General features: G+C 43.7%; 1 protein-coding gene across 4 annotated transcripts; it reads right to left on the bottom strand.

Moving 5' to 3' along the window:
• Positions 1 to 1,232: 1,232 nt before the first annotated feature.
• Kctd14 (potassium channel tetramerization domain containing 14) lies at positions 1,233 to 11,957 on the bottom strand. 4 transcript variants are annotated; one of them, XM_076843935.1, is made up of 2 exons: positions 11,880 to 11,957; positions 1,233 to 1,912 (listed from the first exon to the last, which is right to left on the bottom strand). In XM_076843935.1, the coding sequence occupies exon 2, from the start codon at positions 1,859 to 1,861 to the stop codon at positions 1,241 to 1,243; it is 621 nt and encodes a 206-aa protein (XP_076700050.1). In that variant the 5' UTR covers positions 1,862 to 1,912; positions 11,880 to 11,957; the 3' UTR covers positions 1,233 to 1,240. The 4 variants fall into 4 exon arrangements, with proteins under 4 accessions (XP_076700050.1, XP_076700049.1, XP_076700047.1 ...); XM_076843934.2 differs by lacking the exon at positions 11,880 to 11,957 and adding an exon at positions 7,946 to 8,070; XM_076843932.2 differs by lacking the exon at positions 11,880 to 11,957 and adding an exon at positions 7,950 to 8,070.
• Positions 11,958 to 20,966: the final 9,009 nt, after the last annotated feature.

The raw sequence follows: 20,966 nt of genomic DNA, 5'->3' as shown, positions 1-20,966 counted from the left end.
ACTCTGCAACAGAAACTTGAAGAAAATTGAAGCTCAGCACGGAAGCAATTTAGAAGGCTGAGGCAAGAGGATCACAAATTCAAGGTCAGCCTTTGCAACTTAGAAAGACCCTGACTCAAAAAGGAATGATACAACTCAGTAGGGTAAGGTTCCCCCAGGTTCAATCCCCAGTACTGGGGAAATTTTTTTTCCTTATGTAAGTCAGGGGCCAGTCTTTTATACTTTTGTCTGAGAGGTGGCAATTGTTTTCTTTTTCTTGAGGTACTGGGAATTGAATCCAGGGTTATTCTACCAAGCTACATCTCCAGCCTTTTATTTGTTTATTTTGAGACAGTTTTACTAAGGTACTAGGTGGGCCTCAAACTTACAATCCTCCTGCCTCAGCTTCCTGAATAGCTGGGATCACAGGTGTGCACCACAGCACCCAGCTTTTTTACCAAAATATGTCTCAAAATTAAGAGTGATTGGAACCACTCAGAGGGAGCTGGGGATGTAGCTCAGTAGCACACCCAAGGTCCTGGACTCAATCCCTAATACCACATATACAAACAGAATCATCCAGAGGGCCTGGTAAACTAGGATGCTAGGCTGATGCTCAGAGATTCTAACTCAGTATGTCTGAAGTGGAGCCTGAGAATATATATTTCTAGCAAGTTCCCAAAGAATGCAGATGTCATACTTTGAAAAATACTGTTCTAGAGAAGAGGACAGCTATGGGGTTTCCACAAACACATATAGCTACTGGTGAAGACAATCTGGGAAGCATCAGGTATTAAGCATCAGGTTAACAGGTATTAACGAGATTTTCCTCAGGAAGGCATGTTCCAGGTATGGATGAACTAGGGCATCACTTGAGGATGGGAAGATTGCATCTTTAGGTCAAACTATCTAGTTTCATGATATCCTGTATTTTCCTTTTGTCATCCTGCATCTCCCGCAAAGCACTGTTGAAACATTCCTGTTTATCTTAGTCTTGTTATTGTACATTAAGGGGCTGGCAAGTACGTGAAGCTTTGAAGAGGGAACAGCTGGAATCTTCTAGGCAAGTGTACAAGGATCAGGTGCAAGGAGTGGAAAGTTGAGAAAAGGTATGCATAAATATTTGGGGGCAAGGCCCTAAGCTAAACTTGGAAATTGTTTGATGTTTATATGTTAAATAAAAGGAAGATGGCTTTTGATGACAACTTTTTAATTTCATGAGCCCCACCAGAGCCCATAACACAGTCCCAGACTCTGGGGATCACCACCAGGTGAAGGTGAATATATGGAAGCAATCAGTGACCTTGGCCCGGTGTGCATGATCCAGGTAGTAGCTCCCACAGGACACCTGGTAGCCCTGGGCCTTAATGTCCATCTCCACACAGTACAGTAGGTCCTTGATTTCTGGGCCTACCTTCCAGGGCCCAAACTTGACAACTGGCATCTTTCTGGCCTCCAGAGAATGGAGGGGCTGGGCACACCTTGTGGCTTCCTCCTCAGTGCGCATCACACACACCACCACACTTGACTGGCGTACTGCCACGGCCTCTGCCCTTGCCAGACGCAGCAGGAGCTCTAGATTCTCACTGTAGCCAGGCACTCGCAGCAAGAACTGCTTCCGCGCCACCTGCTCACCAAAAATCTGGGGCGTGTCCTCCAAGAGCTTGACCAAAGGCTGGATTTCATAGAATTGAGCCTCACGGTATACCTCAGGGATGTGCTGTGTAGGCACCTGCCCACTGCGTAGGTAGTCCAGAATGGCCCCAAAATAGGTGCCAGGGCGATCGATGAAGAAGCGGCCCTCTGCATCAGTGCAGGCCTTGGCTGAGCTACAAAACATCTCTGTCAGCTTTGAGCCTGGGAGTTTTCTCAGAGTCCCCATGGTGGTGGTGTAGATCTGGCCTCCGATGTTCAACTCTACAACGGTGGATACCTAGGGGCAAAAGCGGTAGGGTGAACCAACAGCACCATCTCCAGAAAGCTCTTGATTTCAATAACCTAATACAGAACATGGGGGAGCCGCAACCTTTGTCGTTAAGTATTGGAAGTTTCACCATACTGAAAGGAATTATATGTACACTGTGTAGCTCCAGAGGGTGGATATTTTAAGGAGAAAAAAGACTTCAGACACAAGAATGCCTATTCAAGCTTCTTATTCATATTTTAATTTTTTTTAAGTACTGGGGATTAAACCCAGGGGCATTTTACCCTGAGCTACATCCCCAGCTCTTCTTATTTTTTATTTAAGGAAGCATCTCATTAAGTTGCTTGGGGCCTTGTAAATTGCTGAGGCTGGTGTCAGACTTGGATCCTCCTGCCTTATCTTCAGAGCCATTGAAATTACAAGCACATGCCCCCATATCCAGTTTCAAGCATTTTAACTTCTTTAGATCAGTGAAAACTGCTGTGGAAGTCCCAGTGATAATATTTCCAAAGTATGTGGCCTTTGGCAAGCCTTTTCTCCTCCCTGGGTCTGTTTCCTTATCTATAAGACAAGAATATGCAATTTTTTTGTGGTACTGTAATAGAACCCAGTGCCTGCCATGCATGCTAGGCAAGCACTCTACCACTGAGCTACATTCCTAGTCCTGAGAATATGCAGGTCAGGAGTTCCCAACCTGGGATGCTCCGATCTATAAAGCAATTTAAATTAAAGAAAGTAAAGGGATGGACATGGTGATGCACACTTGTCATCCCAGCTACTCAAGAGGCTAGGTAGGAGAATCACAAATTTGAGGCCAACCTGAGCACCTCAATATAAAAAATAAAAAGGACTAGTGGTGTATCTCAGTGGTATCATGCAGCTGGGTTCAATCCCTAGTGTTGGGGAAAAAAAGAAAAAAGAAAGAAAGAAAGAAAGAGGTGGGAGTGGGTGATGATCCCCCATCTCATTCTACCATCTTTCCTGCCCCCATGCACCCTCACATTTCAGAAAATTTTAAAGAACTAGTATTCATTCAGAAGTACTTCATGGATACTTACTATGTACTCACATCCTGTGCTAGGAATTGAAGACAAAAATTATTTTTGTGTGTATATGTGTAGTTCTACAGACTTAACCCAGGAGACCACTGAGCTACATCCCAACCCTTTTTATTTTTTATTTTATGACAAGTTCTTGCTAAGTTGCCCAGGCTGGCCTTGAATTTGTGGTACTCCTGCCTCCTAACCCACTGGAATTACAAATGCCACCATACACTGAAAGGACAAAAAATATTTTATCATCAGAAGTTCTGATTAGCAGTTGACAGATCTTTGATTAATTTTAAAAATAGAATCTGTGGGCTGGAGACGTAAGTTGATGGTATAGCACTTGCCTAATGTGTGCAAAGCCCTGGGTTCCCTCCCTAATACTGGGGAAAAAAGAAAAAAGAAGAATTTGTTTTGATGGATGTTTTTCAAAATATGAGCCTGTAGGGCTTAAATAGGACTGGTCAGCACTAGATACAGTGGATGTAAAACTGCTTCATAAATTATAAATGTGCAAGGGTAAATTAAGTTAAGATGTCCAGTGGAATTTTTAAAACCTCTCTGTACCAGACCCTGGACTGAGCACGAAGGATGCAAGTAAGTCTGCTTGGAGATGCCCTCAGCTAGTAGGGAGAGGGACATGGAACCAGACTGGGAGTTGTGTTGCAGTTGAAGAAACTTTGGGTGTTTCTAAGGGATTTCTAAAGGATGTGATGGCTTAAGGCCCAGGGTTTTATCCCTAGCACTGCAAACAAACAGAAAACCATATAATTGTTAGTACACATGAAGTGATACACCAGTTGTTACTTTTACAAACTAGCTTCCTAAGCAACTTTTGTTATTTAAAATTCACTCATTCAATAAAATATGTATGTGATTACTTTGTACTTTGTGCCAGATACCTGGGAACCAGTGATGAATAAGCAGGACATGGTCCCAGCCTTCACATTCTAGAAACTGCAATTTTATTGTTTTTGTTTTTGTGTTGTTGTCGTTTAGGGGTTTGGGGCACTTAACTACGAAACCTCGTCCCCAACCCTTTTTATTCTTTATTTCGAGACAGGGTCTCATTAAGTTTCTGAGGCTAGCCTCAAACTTGTGATATTCCTGCCCCAGCCTCCTGAGTTACTGGGATTACAGGAGTGCACAACCACCACACAGTGTTTTAAATGCATTGTCTAATTCAATCATAACCACACTGCTATTAGAATGTATTAAATCCCTATTTTACAGATGAAGAAACTAAAGCTGAAGGAGGTAAAGTAAGCTGTTTAAGATCAACCAACTACTAAGTGATGATTTGAACTCGGGTCTGCTGTACTCCAAACTCACCTCCATTCTTCATCTCCTACTGATTCATTGATTTGACAAAATATGTGGAAGACCTATTGTTTGCAAGCCTTGTGCTAGGCAGATGATTAAGACAAAGCCCCTGCCCTCAAAGAGCTCACAGGGGAGAGAAACAGATGGCTTCCACGAGAGAAACAGATGGCTTACACATGTAGGTGCTGAGAGGAAGACTCAAAGGTAGGAGGTGTCAACTTTTTGTGTTGAAGGTTTTGATTTCCTAAGGGATGTGATGGCTGCTGCTCCCATCTGTGTAATGTTAAAGGGAAGGCTGGATTCCAGACCTGGAGACTTTACAACTCACTGCAGGGTCAGGGATGGAGAAAGGGCTCAGGATTGTCTTTCAGTCTGATTTAGGTGCTACCTCATTCTCAACTGGCCTGTAGACTCTACCTCTAAGATTAAAGTTGTATACTGAAATTAAGAGGGCCAAACACAATCAAACTGCTGGAAAGCACTGAGTTGCCATGGCAACAGCTCCTACCAGGGGACAGTTGTGCTACTAGATGGGAAAAGGCAGAGGAGAGAATGCATCTTGTCAGCAGCTGTCAATACAGCTGAGAGAAATAAGCCCAGGATCTATGACTACTCCTTTCTCCCATAAACTTCAAGGGCCTTGGCAGGGCTGTTTGGTTAACCCTGAGGTCACCTCTGCAAAGCAGGCAGTTAAATGAGAATTCGAAGACTTTACCCCGTGAATGAACCAATGTGTTCTCATTATTCCTGTTATCACTGAAAGCTTGCAGGTCTTTTCTTTCTTTGAGTGTATATGCGTTGTTCTGGGGATTGAACCCAGGGATGCTTTACCACTGGAGCTACATTCCCTAGCCGTTTATTTTGGGATAGAGCCTCACTTAGTTGCTGAGGACCTTCCTGAGTTGCTTGCAATCCTCCTGCCTCAGAATCCTGAGTTGCTTAGATTATTGGTCTGAGCCATCACACCTGATTCACAGGTCTTCTTAAAGGTCCTCATATCACAGGCAAGGAAAAGTCAGAGATGAGTCTCATAATTAGGAAGTGACAAAGTAGAGCTGGTGCTGGCCATGAGGATATAGGGATGAATTAGACCCAGCCCACACCCAGTTCAAGCTACAGGGTCTCTACACATTTTACCTATTCCTTCAAACATTCATACATTTTGTTAGATTAGTCTCAGATGAATGAAAGAAGGGATATCTTCCCAAAATGTTCCCCAAGCCCTTCAAGATCTCTCACCAATCCACAACCCTGAACTTTCCCACTTCTCTACTCAGTTATCTGAGCCCTACGTAATCTTGTGTTCTGCTCCCACCCCTCAATTTCCCCACGCACCTAATCAATCACCAGATCCTAGTAATTCTATTTGCCTGGTAAGTTCCATGACCCTCTGGACTCCCCCAGATCCATTCTCCATTCTGAAATCAGAGTCCCTTTTCTGAAGTGCAAAACTGATGTTGTCACTCTCTGCTCCCCACCCACCGACCAGGGATTGAACCTGGAGGTACTTAACCACTGAGCCACATCCCCAGCCCTTTAAATGTTTTGTTTGTTTTGAGACAGGGTCTGCTAAATTGCCAAGGCTGGCTTTGGAACCTGTGATCCTCCTGCCTCAGCCTTCCAAGCCTCTGGGAGTCACTGGAATTACAAACATGAGCCACCTCACCCAGACACTCCTAATTCATCAGTATGTCACATACTACAAGGCTCAGCACACCAGGGATATTCGATAAATGTCTGTTGGATTGATTCACAGGAGCACCTGATATTCTGATAAAGGCCAAATCTTGCCCTACCTGGAATCATTCTCAGTGCTGGCTCCATAAATTGCCTGCCTTTGCCCAGGAATTTGTTATTTATTGAGCACCTAGGGCAACAAGCACTGAGCACCCTGAGTACACAACATCTAGAGCACACAGATAATGAGCTAGTGACTCTATCAACAGCTAACACCAACAACACTGTCATCACTCTATGGGAAAGACTCATACTCTTCCCCACTGCTAATCCCCTTTCTTTTCCTGCAATATTCAGGATGGCACTTAAACCAGGAGAAAATTAGAATTTTTTGCTTTTGTAGTGCACAGGAGCTTTTTTAAAAAAAATAAAATAAATACACACACACACACACACACACACACACACATATATATATATATATATACACTTAGTTGTAGATGAACACAATACCTTTTATTATTTATTTTTTTATGTGGTGCTGAGGATTGAACCCAGTGCTTCACATGTGCTGGGCAAGGACTCTACCACTGAGTCACAACCCCAGCCCTACTGGGACTTTTTAGCAGGTCCCATAGTGTAATGGTTAGCACTCTGGACTTTGAATCCTACAGGGGCTTTTTTTTTTTTAATACTCTTTCCAAACTCCCTCTCCCAATTCCTGGGGACAAATAAGCAAGCAGGGGTATAACAGTGATCCCTTGCCTTCTGAATAAAGCCCTAATTGCTCAAAGGCTTTTTTGTTTTTTAATGTTTTTTTTTTCTCTCTTCTCCCCTCTCCCCCTCCCTAACAAGATTAGGGAGACAGTGATATCCTAACTAGGAGATATCCCCTAGTTAATTACCCTTGAACACTCCCACTACTGGAAGAGATACCTGCTGAGGATCTGGGAAGTGAATATTAGGGTACCCTGATACCCCTATCAGAGCACACCTGGAATGTAACACTTGAAGTGTTTCTTTAAACACTCTCACCCCCCATACCTTCCACCCTCACCCCCCCACACACACCCCCTGATCCAGAGAGTCACAGCCTTTGGGACAGGAGTCCCCTGTGTTTCTCCTTTGCTAGCAAAGCACCAAACCTTCTTTTCCCTTTTTCTCAAAACGTGTTCTCATTATTAAATTGGCATTGATTGGCATTGGGGTCAAGGCCCAAGCTTTTCGTTACAGGGGGACTCAAAATCCAGGCAGAGGGCAGACAAAGGCAGGCTGGAAATGGCAGGGGAATCCCATGGGATTCCCTTGGGCTGGTTGAATAGACTCCCCCATCTGGGGCAGGGGAAAGGGAGAGACAGAATAAGAACAGAGTACTACACCAGAGCCAGGGGAATGGGCATGGGGGTCCTGGGGGACACGCCACACACAGAGTGGAACCAAAACAAAGGACACGAATCAAGTGGAGAGGGAGGGCGGCGAAGCGGGTGCAGTAGTGCACGCCGGTAATCCCAGCGCCTACAGAGGCCGAGGCCGCAGGATGGCAAGTTCCAGGACAGCCTCAGCAACTGAAGCGAGACCTTGTCTCAGAATAAAATATAAAGAGCTAGAGCTGAGCTCAGGGGTAGAGAGCTTGCCCAGCATGTGCGAGGCCCTGGGTTCAATCTCCAGCGGAGGAAACGAAAAGGAAGGAAGGAAAAGAAAAAGCGCAGAGAGTCTACACAGAGCCAAATAGGGACCAAGGCGCGAAAGCAGAAGGAGCAAAGCAGGAGGGACAGCCACCGAGGACAAAGGAGAGAGCCCAGCCGAAGGCAGAGGGAGACAACGCCACTAGAAACGGGAGACTCAGACCGGGGGAGCAACCCGCAGAGAAAAAAAAAAAAAAAAAAAAAAAAAAAAAAAACAGCGAAGGAAAACCCAGGTGGCGGGAGAGCCAGAGCGGAAAGGAGAGGGAATATAGCAGCCCCAGCCCACCCGTCCGCCCAGCGAATTCACGCACTCACGGTGGGCGGGCTGGGCCGCATATTCTGGGGCGTTGAGGTCAAACTCATAAGGGCTCGGTAGACAGTTAGCACTAAGAACCCCAGCAGCATGCAAATAACTCTGGCAGGCGGAAATGCACCCAGCTACCTGCGGCTGGGCGGGCCTGGGCTGGGCGAGGCCGCGAGGAGACCCTAGGTTAGGCACCGCCCCTTCCCGGGCCCGGAGTTTCGCAGCGAAATGGAGATGGCCAAGGGAATTGATTCTGACAACCAGGGACTCACTGACTACTCCCTACAATGATAACTGGTGAAAGATCATCAATTCCCATTTTACAGATGAGAAAAGTGAGGCTCTAGGATGTAGGGTGGGAAGTGTGGACCACTTTTCCACCTCCGAGCAGCTGCTAGGATTGCAAAGCGTGACCAATTTTGAAAAGATATAGGACCTGATATTTTCATTGTTAAATCATAACCTATAAGCAGGGGAGAGCATAACTCCCCTTCCTCATGTGTGGGCTGTGCATAGCAACTAATTGAAGAGTACAGTATGGGAAGGGTGAAAGAGAGGAAGCTTTGCTGTTGTGAAACTGACAACAAACTGAAGTATTACTACTTCAGCCAGGTTATCAAGGTCAACATCAACAGTTACCAATCTTGATCATGGAATGTACATTTTGTGATAAAAACGATCTTCCTCCAAGCAGGGCATGATGGTACATATCTGTCTAGGCAACATAGAAAGATCCTGTCAAAAGAGAAGAGAAAGAGAGGAGGGGAGGAAGAGAGGAGGAAGGAAGAAAAGAAAGAAAGAAAGAAATGATATCTACCTCCTAAAAACCTATAACCCCAGTCTAATAGTAAGAAAAACATCAGGTCAGGCATTGTGGTGTATGCCTGTAATCCCAGCTACTGAGAAGGCTGAAGTAGGAGTTTCTCAAATTCAAGGCCAATTTAATGAGACCCTGCCTCAAAAAAAAAAAAAAAATTAAAAGGACTGGAATCTGGGGATGTAGCTTAGTGGTAGAGCACTCCTGGGTTCAGTCCCTAGTATTGGGGGAAAAAAAAACAACACAATGTCAAACAAATTCCAATAGAAAGGCATTCTAAAATATAGCTAACCAGTACTCCTCAAAAAAAAAAAAAAAAAACTATCAAGGACATCAAAAAACAGGGAGGAGGGCTGGGGTTGTGGCTCAGTGGTAGAGCACTTGTCTAGCATATGTGAGGCACTGGGTTTGATTCTCAGCACCACATATTAAAAAAAAAAAAAAAAAAGTCAAGTCCATTGACAACTAAAAAAATTAAAAAATTAAAAAAAAAAAAAACAGGAAGGAAAATTTGAGAAGCCCTCACTCATAGCCAAGAGTGGCTTAAGGAGACACAAGACTAGATGGGATAATGAAAATAAATAAATAAAAAACAAAAAACTAAGGACATATAAATAAGTCATTGACTTCAGTTAATAATAGTATATCAAGGGACTGAGGTTGTGGCTTAGTGGTAGAGTACTTGTCTCGCACCCATAAGACACTGGGTTCTATCCTCAGCACCACATAAAAATAAATAAATAAACAAAGATATTGTGTTCATTTAGAACTAAAAATATTTTAAAAATACTATATCAATGTTGGTTTATGGATAAATGTAACAAATGTACAATATTAAAATATGTTAAGGAACAGAGAACTGGGCGTGGTGGCACAACTCTATAATCTCAGCAGTTTGGGAGATGGAGTCAGGACAATTGCAAGTTTAAGTCCAGCCAGAGCAACTTAGTGAATTTGTAAAATACTTGGTGAGAGGCTGCCGTGGTGAAACGCCCTGAGTTCAATCCCCAATACCACAAAAAATAAATAAATAAATAGGAAAACTGAGTGTAGCATATGTGGAAACTTTCCGTACTATCATCTCAATTTCTTTGTAAATCTAAAACTGTTCAAAAAAATAATAAGGTCAGGCTGGGGATATAGGTCAGTTGGTAAAGTGCCTGCCTTGCATTTACAAGACCCTGGATTAGGTCCCCAGCATCACACACAAACACACACACACACACAAACACACACACATAAGTTCTAAAAAATCAATTTAGTTAAAAAAATAATAAAAATTTGACCAGTCTGGGAAATCATATAGATTTTCCTCAAAACATCTAAAATAGAACTATCATAAGATCCAGCAATTCCATTTCTGACTACTTCTCCAAAGAAGTAGAAAATAAAGTCTTGAAGAGACATTTGTTCGCTCTTGGTCATAGCAGCATTATCCACGATAGCCAAGAAGTGGAAGCAGCCCGAATGTCCATCAAGAGGTGAATGGAGGGCTGGAGTTGTAGCTCAGTGGTAGAGAACTTGCCTTGCAAGTTCAAAGCCTGGGTTCAATCCTAGCACCACATAAAAACGAATAAGGGCATTGAGTCCATATACAACTAAAAAAAAAAAAATTTTAAAGAGGTGAATGGGTAAACAAAGTGTAATATATAACACAATAGAATATCTTTCAGCCTTAAAACAAATAACATTCTGACACATGCTCTAACATGAAATAATTTGAATGAACCTCAAAGATATTATATTACAAGCTCTAGTTGTGGCTCAGTGGTAGAGCACTTGCCTATCATGTGTGAAGCACTGGGTTTAATTCTCAGCACTGCATATAAATAAATAAATAAAACAAAGGTCCATTGAAAACTAAAAATATTTTTAAAAAGACATTATGGTAAGTGAAATAAGTTCCACAAGAAGACCATACTTTATGATTCTTTTTTTTTTTTAAGAGAGAGTGGGAGAGGAGAGAGAGAGAGAGAGAGAGAGAGAGAGAGAGAGAGAGAGAATTTTTTAATATTTATTTTTTAGTTCTCAGCGGACACAACATCTTTGTTTGTATGTGGTGCTGAGGATCAAACTGGGGCCGCACGCATGCCAGGCGAGCGCGCTACCGCTTGAGCCACATCCCCAGCCCTACTTTATGATTCTTATGCAGAAACTAGAGTAAAATAAGAGAAAAAAGGGAGGGGATCAGATGTCATAAAGATTTAGGGAAGATCAGTGGGATATAAGAATATCAGAAGGGAGTGAGGAGGGACAGGTAAGATGAGGAAATGTAGAATGGTTTTAGCAAACTTATACTGCGTCCATGTACAAATATACCACAGTGAATTCTACCTTTATGTATGTGTATAAAGCACTAATCAAAACTTTAAAAAAAAATAAGCAAGTGAAAGGAAGATCAGTAGAGGAAGTAGAATGGGGGAAGAGGAGGAGAAAGGGGAAGGCACAGGAACTGAAATGGAGTAAATCAAATTCCATGCACATACAATTTTGAAAAAGATTAAAAGTGAAAAAGAAAAAGCAACACCATAAGACTAGCATAAGATATTCCAAGGGCTGGGGATGTGGCTCAAGCGGTAGCAGCACCACATACAAACAAAGATGTTGTGTCCTCTGAAAAACTAAAAAAATAAATAAATAATATTAAAAAAAAAAAAAAGATATTCCAAGAGGAAGTCAGTTTTTCATTTTGGGGAATCTTGCAAGGCTTCATGTAAGAGGGTCATCTTGAAGGAGGAAGAGGTTTGTGCAAGAGAGGTCTGAATGGCATCCTTTCCAGCAGAGAGGTAAGTTGTGCAAAGTGAAGGAGGGAGGAAAAAAGAAACTAGCATGTGCTGAGTACTGACAGTGAACACAGATTCTTGTGCCAATCCTTCCAAATAGTTAGAATTGCTGCACAGATGAGGAAACTGAAGCTTGGGGAAGTTCAATGAGTTTCTCAAAAGTCATACTGCTGGTAACTTCAGGAGCCACGTTTGGATCCATGTCTTTTTCACTCAAAAGTTCTCTCCCTTTGCCCATGAAGAATCGTTGGGTTATGGGGTATATTAGTCCATTTTCTGTTACTAAGACAAAATACCTGATGCTGTGTACTTTACATAGGAAAGAGATTTATTTAGCTCACAGTTTAGGAGGCTGAAAGTCCAAGATCAGGAGGCCCATCAATTCAGCTCTTGGCTGGGTTATAACATGGCAGTTGGCATCATGGTGAGATTATGTGAGAGAGGGAGAGATCATATTTCAAGATCAGAAGCCAGAGAGACACTGAGGAGAAGCCAGTAATGACCTCTCACTAGGTCCCACCTCTTAAAGGTCCCACTACATGTTAACACACCATACTGGGTACCAAGCTTCTAACACATGAATCATCAGGAAACATTCTCAACCATAACACCAGGTGAAGTATGTTCCTTAATCATTGTAACACTCCAAAAGTGTCCAAGCCATGGGGAGGGACCTGTGATCTCTTCAAGGCAGGCTTCCCTGCTCATTGTGCCTGGTTGGGGAACCTCCTATGAATGCCACACAGCACAAGTGCCACTGTCCTCTGCATAGTCTAACTCGTCTGAGGTTCATCAGCCTCGTGGGTCCGGATGATTCCACAGGGAGGCAGACTTCTGAAGTGTATTCACCCAGGAAGGAGGGCTGCCCATTCCAAGGGGCAGTGGGTGAGCACCAAGCAGCCTGGGCTTTCAGGTCCACTTCCTGCTTCATCGCCAGCGCCAGCCCCCTTCTCATGCCTTCATGCCTTTATACGTGTTTCCCCCTACTTGGAATTGCCCACCAGTCCATTCTTCTCTGCCTGGAAAACTCCAGCACCACCTTAAGACCAAATTCAGATGGTCCTCCACTTCCTTTTGAATCTGTTATGGTTTGGATATGAGATATCCCTCAAAAGCTCTTTAATGCAGGAATTCTCAGAGGCAAAATGATTAGACTATGAGAACTGTAACTGAATCCATCCATTCTAGTTTAAATAAAACGACTCTGTGGTTAACTATAGGCATGTGCGGTGTGATTGGAGGAGGGGGCCTACTGTGAGCTTGCCCTGCAAGGGTTCATCTTCCCTGAGGCCCGTTCCTATTCCCTCTCTCTCTCCTGGCTGATGCGAGTGGAGCAGCTTCCTTCCACCATACACTTCCACCATAAAGTTCTGCCTCACCTTGGGCCCAGAGCAATGAAGTCAGTCAACCATGGAATAAATGTCTGGAACCAAGAGCCAAAATAAACTTTTCCTCCTCTTCCTCTAGGGTGTGTGTGTGTGTGTGTGTGTGTGTGTGTGTGTGTGTGTGTGTTTAGTACTGAGGCACTGAGCCTCATCCCTAGTCCTTTATTTTGTTTTTATTTTGAGACAGGGTCTCACGTAAGTTACTTAGAGCCTTGATAAATTGCTACGGCTGACCTTGAACTTGCAATCCTTCTGCTTTAGCCTCCTGAATTTCTGGGATTACAGCTATGGGCCACCGCGCCTGGCACCACCTACATTTTATATATGAGCACCCCTAGACTACCAAAGATGAAGTGTCTGTACCAGAGTCAGCACCAACAGGAAAGAGACCCAGGTCCTAGCTCTGGTTCAACCACCATTTACAGGATAACCTGGGGCCAGTCCCTCCCTCTCTCTAGGCCTCAGTTCTCTACCTATAACATGGTAGGGGTTGGGGAATTATCTGAGAGGGTCCCTGTTATCCTGTCTTGCTTGGTGCTATGGCAACCAAAGAATTCTAAGGGCCCCTTGGTGTTGTCTATGCTGGATCTTATTTCCCTTTGGCCTGATTCCAAGAGCAAGTGCTGTTTCCCTCTGCCCTCCTCCCACCCACCAGCTCTTTGTTCTTCCTGAGACAAAGCCTCCAGCCCTTCTGCTCCCCAGGCAGCTGGGCTTCTGGCCAGCCAGCCAAGTGGCAGCTGGGACTCAGATGAAAGGGCCCTCAGAAGGCTACCTGTGGCAGAGTGCCCAGCCCAGGCCTGGCAGCCCTGGGCCCAGCTGTCTCCTGAGGCATTTTGCCCACCCCTCCCACACAAAGCTCCCTTTATGAGACCCGCAAAGGAGGACACCCATGTCAACCCACAAGAACCACCTTCCATTCCCTTCCCTCTGCCCCACAACAGCTTAAGAAATAACCAAGTCTTTAGGGAATATTCCAGGACGGATCAGACTGGCCTGACTCCATGCCAGGCAGTTTGGAGAGTTTTATCCTGTTTAATCTTCAGAACAATGCTGGTTGCAAGTATTACCATTCTCTTTTGGGAGAAGAGGAACATGCATATCTGAGTGCCTACTATGTGTCAATCATGGTATGAGGCACTGGGAAGAGAGCAGTGAGCTAGGGGACAAGAACTAGCCTTGTAGGCCTCACTTTCATCAGGGACACAGATTGTAATTGAATAACCACAAATAAATATCTGGTTACACAGTGTGAGCAGTCTTGAGAGGAAAGAACTAGGAACTGTAATTATAGATAGATATGCTAAAGAGTGGATAAATAATGGTGGATTCATTAGAGGGAAGCCAGGGCAGGCAATGTCTCAAGGGTGAAGAGGAGTTCAGTGATAGGAGGGTAGGGTACAGTGGGGCACACAGGACCCTGAGCTCTGAGGCAGGAAGCAGGTGCAGAGTTAGAGGAGAAATGGAAGAAGGAGGCCTGTGACAAGAGAGCAAGGAAGGACACCCCCTTTTGATCATCTTTGGCTGCAACACCCTGTTAGAAATGCTACATTATAAACCACAGGGCACAGTAGGCACACCTGTAATCCCAGTGACTGGGGAGGCTGAGGCAGGAGGATCACAAGTTCAAGGCCAGCTTCAGCAACTTAGTGAGATCCAAAGCAATTTAGACTCTGTCTCAAAAATAAAAAATTATAAAATCTGAGAAAAAATGAGTTTATTTGCAGTTTGATCAAATAGGGAAGATAGATAATCTGCCTTCCTGAACCCCCTGAAGAATTAGAATTAGGGAAAGAACAAAAGCAGAAATATGTATATGTATCAGGCTGTGTGGGGTTGTAAATCATTTTTCTTTCTTTTTTTTTTTTTTTTCCAGTGCTAGGGATCAAACCCAGGGCCTTGTGCTTACTAGGCAAGCCCTCTACTACGGATCTAGGGATTGAACCAGGAACATCATACCTACCACTCTTCCTATGCTATATCACCAGTCTTTTTTTTTAATTGGACTCTGGTTAACTTGCTAGGCTGGCCTGGAACTTGTGATGCATTCCCTTCCACCTCTCAAATAGCTGGTATTACAGGAGTGTGCCACTGTGCCCTCCTGGCTGTAAATCTGGTTTTCAGGTCCTGTTGGCATTCGCCTGGTGCCAGAGGCTAGAATTTTGAGGGGTAGTTTTCATGTCAGCATGAGATTATTGAAACAGGCACATTTAGGGGCTTCCACTCTGAATTAAGGGCAACTTGCTCTGACTGAGAGTGAAAGCTGTCAGGCCACACCCCAACGCTGAGATCCTCAGGACACTAAGAAAGCTGAAAATGGACACTCCCTTGGCTCAGGTCCATCTAGCACTGGGCTGACTCATAGACACAGGGACATCTCCTGCCTTCTCCCTCACTGTGCTAACTCTTCTTTAAAAGCTCTATTCACCTTCAGGGATCTTGAAGCAATAAGTTTCTTCTATCTTCCTTCAGAGCTGGTTTTGGATAAAACCTAATTTCCTACTAATTTGACTCTTTATTTCTGGAGCACAGTGTGGTAGCCTCTCCTCTTCCTCTCCAGGCTGGCGTTGGAGCAGCCAGGTGACGTGATTGATTGCCTGCGACACTGGAGACAGGAGTCTTTGACTCTGTGTGTGTAAGAATGGAGTTTGAATCAAGTGAGCATGAATACATAGGCAAAGCTTTAATCAGGACTGACTCATAGTGGGGTAGGGAGGGGTTGCATGGGAGGAATAGACAAACTCTAGATAGGGCAGAGGGGTGGGAGGGGAAGGGAGGGAGCAGGGGGTTAGCAATGATGGTGGAATGTGATAGACATCATTATCCAAAGTACATGTATGAAGACTCGAATTGGTGTGAATATACTTTATATACAGAGATATGAAAAATTGTGTTTTATATGTGTAATAAGAATTGTGATGCATTCTACTGTCATGCATTTAAAAAAATAAAAGCAATTTTTTAAAAAAGCTTTAATCAGAAAGAGAAAAGGGGGAGGAAACTTCACCTCCTCCAGGAGAAAGAGGCAGCTCTGATAGAGAAAAGTCAGAACTGTCCATGAACAAATGAGTGGCCCAGGCCTTGCCCTTTATTGAGTGGCTGGGGCAGGAATGGTAAAATATTTAAGGAGTTTCTTTTTTTATGTAATACTCTTGCAGATATCTTTTGGCATCACCTTGTACCTGGTGTTTATGGCTGATGTGGTTACAAATAGGAGTATGAGCCCAGTGGGGTGGTGCATGCCTGTAATGCTAGCAGCTCAGGAGGCTGAGACAGGAGAATCGCAAGTTCAAAGCCAACTTTAGCAATGGCAAGGTGCTAAGCAACTCAGTGAGATCCTGACTCTAAATAAAGTACAAAATAGGCTGGGGATGTGGCTCAGTGGTTGAATGCCCCTGAGTTCAATCCCTAGTACCCCCCCCAAAAAAAGGGAGAAGTATGAGAACCAAGTGGCACACACTTGTAATCACAGCAACACAAGAGATTGAGGAAAGAGGATTCCAAGTTTGAGGCCAGCCTCAGGGACTCAGCAAGGCTCTAAGCAACTTAATGAGACTCTGTCTCAAAATAAAAAATAAAAAATTACAAAGGGTTGGGGATATAGTTCAGTAGTAAAGCACCCCTGGGTTCCATTCCCAGTAAAAAAAAGAAAAAAAATACTTTAGTAGCAGATTATGAATTGAGAAAGTTCATTTGTCATTTTATCCCCTGTTATCCTTGACTGTCTCATCTGTAGGAAGCTGAAATGGAGAAAAAAAAAAATAAGAGATTAGCTGATAATGACTGGGTCTTTAAGTTTTTCAAATTTAAAGGAGTGGGGCTGGGGCTGGGGTTCAGTGGTAGTGCACTTGCCTAGCATGGGTGAGGCACTGGGTTCGATTCTCAGCATCACATATTAATAAATAAAATAAAAATATTTTAAAAAAATATGTTTTAAAAAATGTAAAGGAGTGTTTGTTGCACTGGTAATATAGCTGCTGAAGTATGGCTAGGCTTCCTTTTGAAGACCTCTACTTGTTTGGGCCCCAGACCTAGGAAGCTGCTTTCTGGAGGGAACAGGCAACCTGAGTCCCTGAGTAAGGTTAGAACTTTCACTTTGAGGCTGGGAGTGTATCTCAGCATTAGAGAGCTCTCCTAGCATGCACAAGGTCCTGGTTCGATCCCTGTTACTGTAAGAAAAAGAAGAAGAAAAAGAGCTTGTTCAATTTAACCTTGACTAAAGGAAACGGAGACCAGGCCTAGAAGGTCAGTTCATAAACTTGTGGGCCTTTTTTTATTTTTTAAATTTTTAATTAATTAATGTATTTATTTAATTAGGCATATATGACAGCAGAATGCATTTTGATTCATTGTACACAATTGCAGCACAACTTTTCATTTCTCCAGTTGTATAAGATGTAGCGTCGCACCATATGTGTAGTCATACATGTACCTAGGAGAATGATGTCCATCTCATTCCACCATCTTTCTTGCTCACATGCACCCTCCCTATCCTCTCTCCCCTTTGCCCAAAGTTCCTTCATTTTTCCCATGCCCGCTCCCCGCACTTATCAGAGAGAACATTCAGCTTTTGTTTTTTGCGGGGATTGGCTTACTTCACTTAGCATGATATTCTCCAACTCCATCCAATTACCTGCAAATGCCACAGTTTCTTTAATTCATCTATTGAAGGGCATCTAGGTTGCTTCCACAGTTTAGCTATTGTGAATTGAGCTGCTTATGAAATTGATGTGATTTTAAGTCCTTTGGGTATAGACCAAGGAGTGGGATAGCTGGGTCAAATGGTGGTTCCATTATAAGTTTTCTAAGGAATCTCCATACTGCTTTCCAGATTAGTTGCACCAATTTGTAGTCCTACCAACAATATATAAGTGTGCCTTTTCCCCCACATTCTCGCCAACATACATTACACCCTCTGTATTCTTTTTTTTTTTTTTTTTTTAATATTTATTTATTTATTTAGCTATTGGCGGACACAACATCTTTGTTTGTATGTGGTGCTGAGGATTGAACCCGGGTCGCACGCATGCCAGGCGAGCGCGCTACCGCTTGAGCCACATCCCCAGCCCCCCCTCTGTATTCTTGATAATTGCCATTTTGACTGGCATGAGATGAAATCTTAGAGTAGTTTTGATTTGCATTTCACTACTTACCCCGTCACCTGAGTTTATTGACTGTGAGCACCCAGACACAAATTGTAGAGGAACTGTGTGCTTGCTTTTATCAATACTCCTTTGTAAAAAACAACCATGGTGTTTTTTTGTTTTTTTTTTTTCCTCAGAAACTATTCCTGGTTCACTCTCCTCTGTCACCATCTGATCACCCTATGAAGGAATACAACTGAGAAACGATTATCAACAAACGGGATGAACTCTGGATGGCTATCGTTGGATAGCTAAACTATGTGCAAGGCCCTATCCCCAGAGCTTCCAGTTGGGTGACCTAAGGTATTCATTGTTTGTTTTCATTTTTTTGCAGTGTTGGGAATCAAATGCAGGGTCTCACATATGCTGAGTTAGCACTCTATTACTGTTCTTTGCCTCCAACCCCAGGTGGTCTTTATTATTTAAGTCTCTTTATATCAGATATATCTGTCCCTTGCAATCTAAAGAGGCCTATGGGTGCAGATGCTGTGTTACATGTCTTCCATTTGTGCTTCCAGATCCACCATATTCTTTTCCCCAGGGAGGCCAATTATTTCGGGGGTGTATTCACAGGCTCTTAGGCCCTCTGACTCCACCTGAGTTTGGCCACTGGGATCCTAAGGAGATCAGAAGCAAGCTACTGTTAGAATATCTGGGCCCCTTCCTGACAAGTCCCTGAAAGGTGCTACATTCCTCTTCTGAGTATCAGGGCCCCCCCCAACAGTTCTGGTATGGCTCCCTTCCTTGTCTTGTTAGCCTTTTACTAGTTTGGGGAGCCACAGTACTATTTCCCCATTGCTGTCTCGAAACCCTGCCAAACTTTATCAAGAGTTCCTTTATGAGAGCCTGGTGTGGTGGTGCTCACCTGTAATTCCAGCAGCTGAGGCAGGAGGATCAGTGAGTTCAAAGCCAGCCTCAGCAACTTGGCGAGGCCCTAAGCTACTCAGCAAGACCCTGTCTCTAAATAAAAACTAAAAAGGGCTGGGTATGTGTCTCAGTGGTTAAGTGCCCCTGGGTTCCATCCTTGGTGCCAAAAATAAAAAAAATTTAAAAAAAAAAGATTTCCTTTATGAAATTCTCCTCAGATAATCCAGTTTGAGGGGGCCTTCTGTGTCCTGTCTACACGCTATTGAATGTGTGCGTCGTGCATGCACACAATTGTGTGTACATTTATGCATGAACTGTCTCTGTACCATTTACTTGATGATTAGTCATGAACTGGGACAGGAAGGGAACTGATTTTAAAGTCTTCACTACCTGCCCGTCCCCATGAGAACATCAGCACCTCCCATCAAAACCCAATTCTCAGCCAGGCACAGTGATGCACGCCTGAAATCCCAATGACTCTGGAGCCTGAGGCAGGAGGATCTCAAGTTAAAGGCCTGGGCAGTTTAGCAAGACCCTGTCTCAAAAGGAAAAATAAAAAGGACTGAGGATGCAGCTCAGTCACAAAGTGCCCTTGGGTTCAATCCCCAGTACCAAAAAACAAAACAAAGACCCAATGCTCAGGAGTTTCTCAGAAGTTTGCTCCTGTCTGCTCTCTCTCTGTAAATTGAGCTGCCCACTGAAGCCCAATCTTATAGCCAGTTTATGTTATAGATTAACTACACTGAAGTTAGCTAGAAAGGAATAGAACCCTCCCTTCCGAACACTCCCTAGTCCCAAGTTGTATAGGAGAAGGCCACATCTGGATGGGGCTTTGCAGAAACATCAGCCACAACAAAAAACAGACAAGTCACTCTAATCAAAAAAAGAACCTTTGATAATTTATATCTTTTTTATTCCTGCTTAACTATATGAATTAACTAAAATGCACACAAGCACACAACCTCCATTCCAGAAGAGATTACTTTTTTTTTTTTTTTTTTGGTGTGTGGGGGCAGGGAGTTGAACGAAGAATTGAACCACTCAACCACTGAGCCACATCTCTAGCTCTATTTTGTATTTTATTTATAGAGACAAAGTCTTACTGAGTTGCTCAGTGCCTTGCTAAATTGCTGAGGCTGGCTCTGAACTCCCCATCCTCCTGTCTCCTGAGCTGCTGGGATTACAAGCGTGCGCCACTGTGCCCACCAAAAAAAGGTTACTTTTCAAAAACAGTGAACAACTGAGGTGCTCACCTACCTGGGACCCGCATCCCTTTTCTTGAAAAAAACATATAAAAGATTCTTCCTCAGAGCAGGGTGTTAGATGGCATTGAAGGTAAGGGGCAGCCATCTTCCAACAAAGCCGGCTTGTTGCTAAGGAAGCTCTTCTCTGTCTCTCTGCCTCTCTATTTTCTACCAGTCAGCCGCAAACAGAACCTTGTGTGGTTGCACCTATGAGGCCATTTCATATGCACGATTAGGTTTCATTCTAACAATCCTATAAAGTAGGAATGGATTTTTAGCCACATGTTATAGAAGGTAAAGTTGAGACGAAGGAACTCTCACAACTAGGACTCCAAAAGGTCTAGTTCATTCACTTTTTTTTCCCCTGTGCTGAGGATCAAACCCAGGGCTGCTCTACCACTGAGCCACATCCCCAACCCTTTTTATTTAGTTTGAAACAGCTGCTCACTATGTTGCTGGGGCCTACCTTAACTTGCCATCCTCCAGCCTCAGAGTCCCCAGTCCCTGTACAGGAGTGCACTACTATACCTAGCTCATTCTCATTCTTTATGTGTTAGTTCAAACGACCCATTTCCCAAGAGGCCTTCTCTTTTAAGGGAACAGACTGATAAAAATAGTGGGAATATGAGATAAAGGGAATAGTTCTGGGCTGGAGTTATAGCTTAGTGGTACAGCGCTTGCCTAGCATGTGTGAGGTACTGGGTTCGATTCTCAGCACCACATATAAATAAATACATAAAATAAAGGTCTAACAACAACTAAATATAGGGACTGGGGCTGTGGCTCAGGGG

The sequence above is a fragment of the Callospermophilus lateralis genome, chromosome 2 (assembly GCF_048772815.1).
Source record: "Callospermophilus lateralis isolate mCalLat2 chromosome 2, mCalLat2.hap1, whole genome shotgun sequence".
In the NCBI taxonomy this organism is placed as follows: Eukaryota; Metazoa; Chordata; class Mammalia; order Rodentia; family Sciuridae; genus Callospermophilus; species Callospermophilus lateralis.
The sequence above is the reverse complement of the archived record's forward strand: the minus strand, read 5'-3'. Positions and strand labels throughout refer to the sequence as shown.